The sequence below is a fragment of the Sinocyclocheilus anshuiensis genome, unplaced genomic scaffold (assembly GCF_001515605.1).
Source record: "Sinocyclocheilus anshuiensis isolate Anshui unplaced genomic scaffold, SAMN03320099.WGS_v1.1 scaffold1894, whole genome shotgun sequence".
In the NCBI taxonomy this organism is placed as follows: domain Eukaryota; kingdom Metazoa; phylum Chordata; class Actinopteri; order Cypriniformes; family Cyprinidae; genus Sinocyclocheilus; species Sinocyclocheilus anshuiensis.
In genome coordinates this window covers 301,736-304,873 of record NW_015542447.1, presented here as the reverse complement: position 1 = coordinate 304,873, position 3,138 = coordinate 301,736, and the positions used below count along the sequence as shown (strand labels likewise).

General features: G+C 38.1%; 1 protein-coding gene across 1 annotated transcript in view; it reads right to left on the bottom strand.

The window, feature by feature from the left end:
• Window positions 1-226: 226 nt before the first annotated feature.
• Window positions 227-3,138, bottom strand: part of LOC107693602 (actin-related protein 8-like) — an 18,306-nt gene continuing 15,394 nt past the window's right edge. Inside the window, 2 exon segments of the mRNA XM_016493053.1 lie at window positions 227-551; window positions 1,368-1,531. Coding sequence (XP_016348539.1) covers window positions 408-551; window positions 1,368-1,531 — 308 coding nt within the window. The 3' untranslated portion in view covers window positions 227-407.

Below are 3,138 nucleotides of genomic sequence, written 5' to 3'. Positions count from 1 at the left end.
ATCTCGGCCAAATATTGTCCTATCCTAACAAACCATACATCAATGGAAAGCTTATTTATTCATGATGTTTAAATCTCAATTTAAAAAAATTGACCCTTATGACTGGTTTTGTGGTCCAGAGTCACATATTACTATTGTAAGAAATAATTTACATCAACTGTTACAGTGCATGTTTTTTTTCCTGGTTAGAGTGGAGAAAATTGAAAAGGATACAAAAAATGCTTAATTTTTGATGAAAAACTGCCACTGTTTATTCATAAACATCTACTATGGTTATTATTATCATCCTTGCAAGATGATTGTTCAACCTTTACATTGTTTATATCATTACACTGCCAGATTGATATCCCCAAACATATGAAGGAAACAGATCAGATCCATGAAGGCATGGCTCGTGTCATCTGGGATCACCAGACAAAGGCGGCCCGCTCACGGAGCATCCGCACACCGAAGCGCTGCCACTCTCGCTGGTGAATCCAGAGCTCCTGAGTGGTGTCCAAACACGCCAGCACTGCTCCACCCTTCCACGCTATCACACGAGGATCCATGTCCTGTGCGGGAATATTCTGTTAACTATCACAATGCAGCAAGCCACACTACACTAGTCAGTGACTCCTGAGTAACTCTTATTCATACTTAAACTTGCATGTAAAATTCACACTAGAGGCTTATTAACCACTAGCCAGTAGGTCACAGCAGGTACAGTAAGAAATGTAATGTAGTTCTTCAGTTTGTCACTGATCAGATTTGTAATTTTCAGTTCCTCCTCCAACATATAAACAGAAAAAGTTTCAATTTCTTGCACAGACGACCGTTTCACTTCCTAAGTTCTCGATATATGGTCAGGAGTCATGGCTTTTAATTTTGTGTTTTTGCTAAATATGCCCTTTTTTTTGGTCTCAAAAATAGGCAGCCACTGATTTGCATTTTATGAATCACCAAGGACCACAGTTTCAGCTCAAAACCTTCATTAGTTCTACTGAAGAAAAAAAAAAGTCACCCACATATTAGATGGCCTGAGAATGAGTGAATTAATGGCAAATGTTCATTTTTGGGTGAATTATCCCTTCAAATATGCATGCATATTTATTCTCAGTAAAAATGGTTTTGGAACAAATACGATTAGCAAAGTTTTAATTAAATGACATCTGTAAAGAACACAAAATCAGCTTAACTAAGACAAACACGGAATACATTTGAGAAGAAAAGATCATTGCAATGTGTCTCTTCCTCACAGTGCTTTCTATGACCATGAAAGCACTTCAGTCACTATTTACAAAGACACTTTTCTGCTTTTATTTAAAGCAAAGTCATCAAAAGCTTCTTTTAAATTCTGCTCTCACACACATATCGGTTTTCCTACATACCTTTGGTCGTGTGATGACATCGACGTTCTCCACCAGACGACGGAAAGATGGAGGCATCTTATGGAGGACGCGATGCTGCAGAAACTCTTGTGCTCCGAGAAACAGCAGCCCGCCACCAACTACCAGAATACAGCTGTACATCTTACGCTTCGTTTCATCTGAGGCTGTGGAAATAGACCCATAAACACATGCTGTAAGGCTTCAGTACCATAGTATAAAAATATAATAAGGTAAGAAATGTTTGAAATCAAATTTGTGACCCTGCAGCACAAAAGCAGTCATAAGTAGCACAGGTATATTTGTAGCAATAGCCAACAATACATTGTATGGGTCAAAATTATCCATTTTTCCTTTATGCCAAAAATCATTAGGATATTAAGTAAAGATCATTTTCCATAAAGATATTTTGTAAATTTCCTACCGTAAATATATCAATTAATAAATTTTTGATTAGTAATATGCATTGCTAAGAACTTCATTTGAACAACTTTAAAGATGATTTTCTCAATATTTAGATTTTTTTGCACCCTCAGATTCCAGATTTTCAAATAGTTGTATCTCGGCCAAATATTGTCCTATCCTAACAAACCATACATCAATGGAAAGCTTATTTATTCAGCTTCCGAAAATCTCATGTCATGTTTCAAACCAAAAGTATTTCTGTGGCAACGGGTTCAGACAGAATCATTTCCCTTTGCTGCACCTTGTAAATATGCAGAATATTTTGCTTTGTAGAAAGCAAACAGAAAAACCCAGATTCACATTTCATCAGCTTGCTTTTGGGACCTTGTGCTAGATTCTTCAGTTCTGCTTCACTGTCCTGCCGATTTTCGCTACAACTCTGATCAAACTCACCTGTCTGTAATTCTCTGAAGAGCTTTATTAAGCTGAAGCTAAACTCTTCAGTGACTGTAATCTATCATCTTCTTCAACACGTTTCCTTCCCTGTACAAATTCACTTTAATCATTGAAAAACACAGAAACCACCTGTTTTCTATACTGTTTCTTGCTCCGCTTCAACTTGTTCTCTTATGTTTCATATCTGAACATTTATATAGGAATTTATAAGAGAAAAACACTTTTACAAGAATTATTACACCACTCAGTCCATAGTATGACCCAAGTTAGAGATGGCTGAAATTATATTACGTAATATATTTTGAATAGCACGGCAAACTTTAAGCTTTAATTAGGGGGTCAGATTTGCCCCCAGGTTTTTGGGAGATTCAGCCATGTGTTGGTAAAGTCAGTATTTACCGCAGGAGTCAATGCTGTGTAAGATGGCTTTATCCACGCCGAGTGCTTTTCCCTCAAACTGAGTCATGGCCGTCTTCCTGGACAACAGAGCTGACGATGTTTCTTCTGCATCCGCCCCACCAACGAGGCACTCGGCTTGAGCGTGACCCAAATCCAAATCCTGAGTCAGATTTCCCTTCTCCGATGGGTCGCACATGTTGGATTCCCCCTCAAACCCAGCAGGCTTAGGGAATAATTTGCGGTCTGTTGTGGCTTTAGAAGACTGTGTGAGAGAGAAACACAGTGAGATTACACTCCTCCATTTCTCACCTGTTCAGTTTGAACAGGCTAAAAGAAGAGAAACATTATAGTGTTTAAAGGAATAGTTCACACGGAAATGAAAATTAGCTAAAAATGCACTCATCCTCAGGCTGTCCAAGATGTACCTGAGTTTGTTTCTTCATCAGATTTGGAGAAATGTAGCATTGCATCACTTGAGTCCAAACAGCTGATAAAAACATCACAATAATCCACA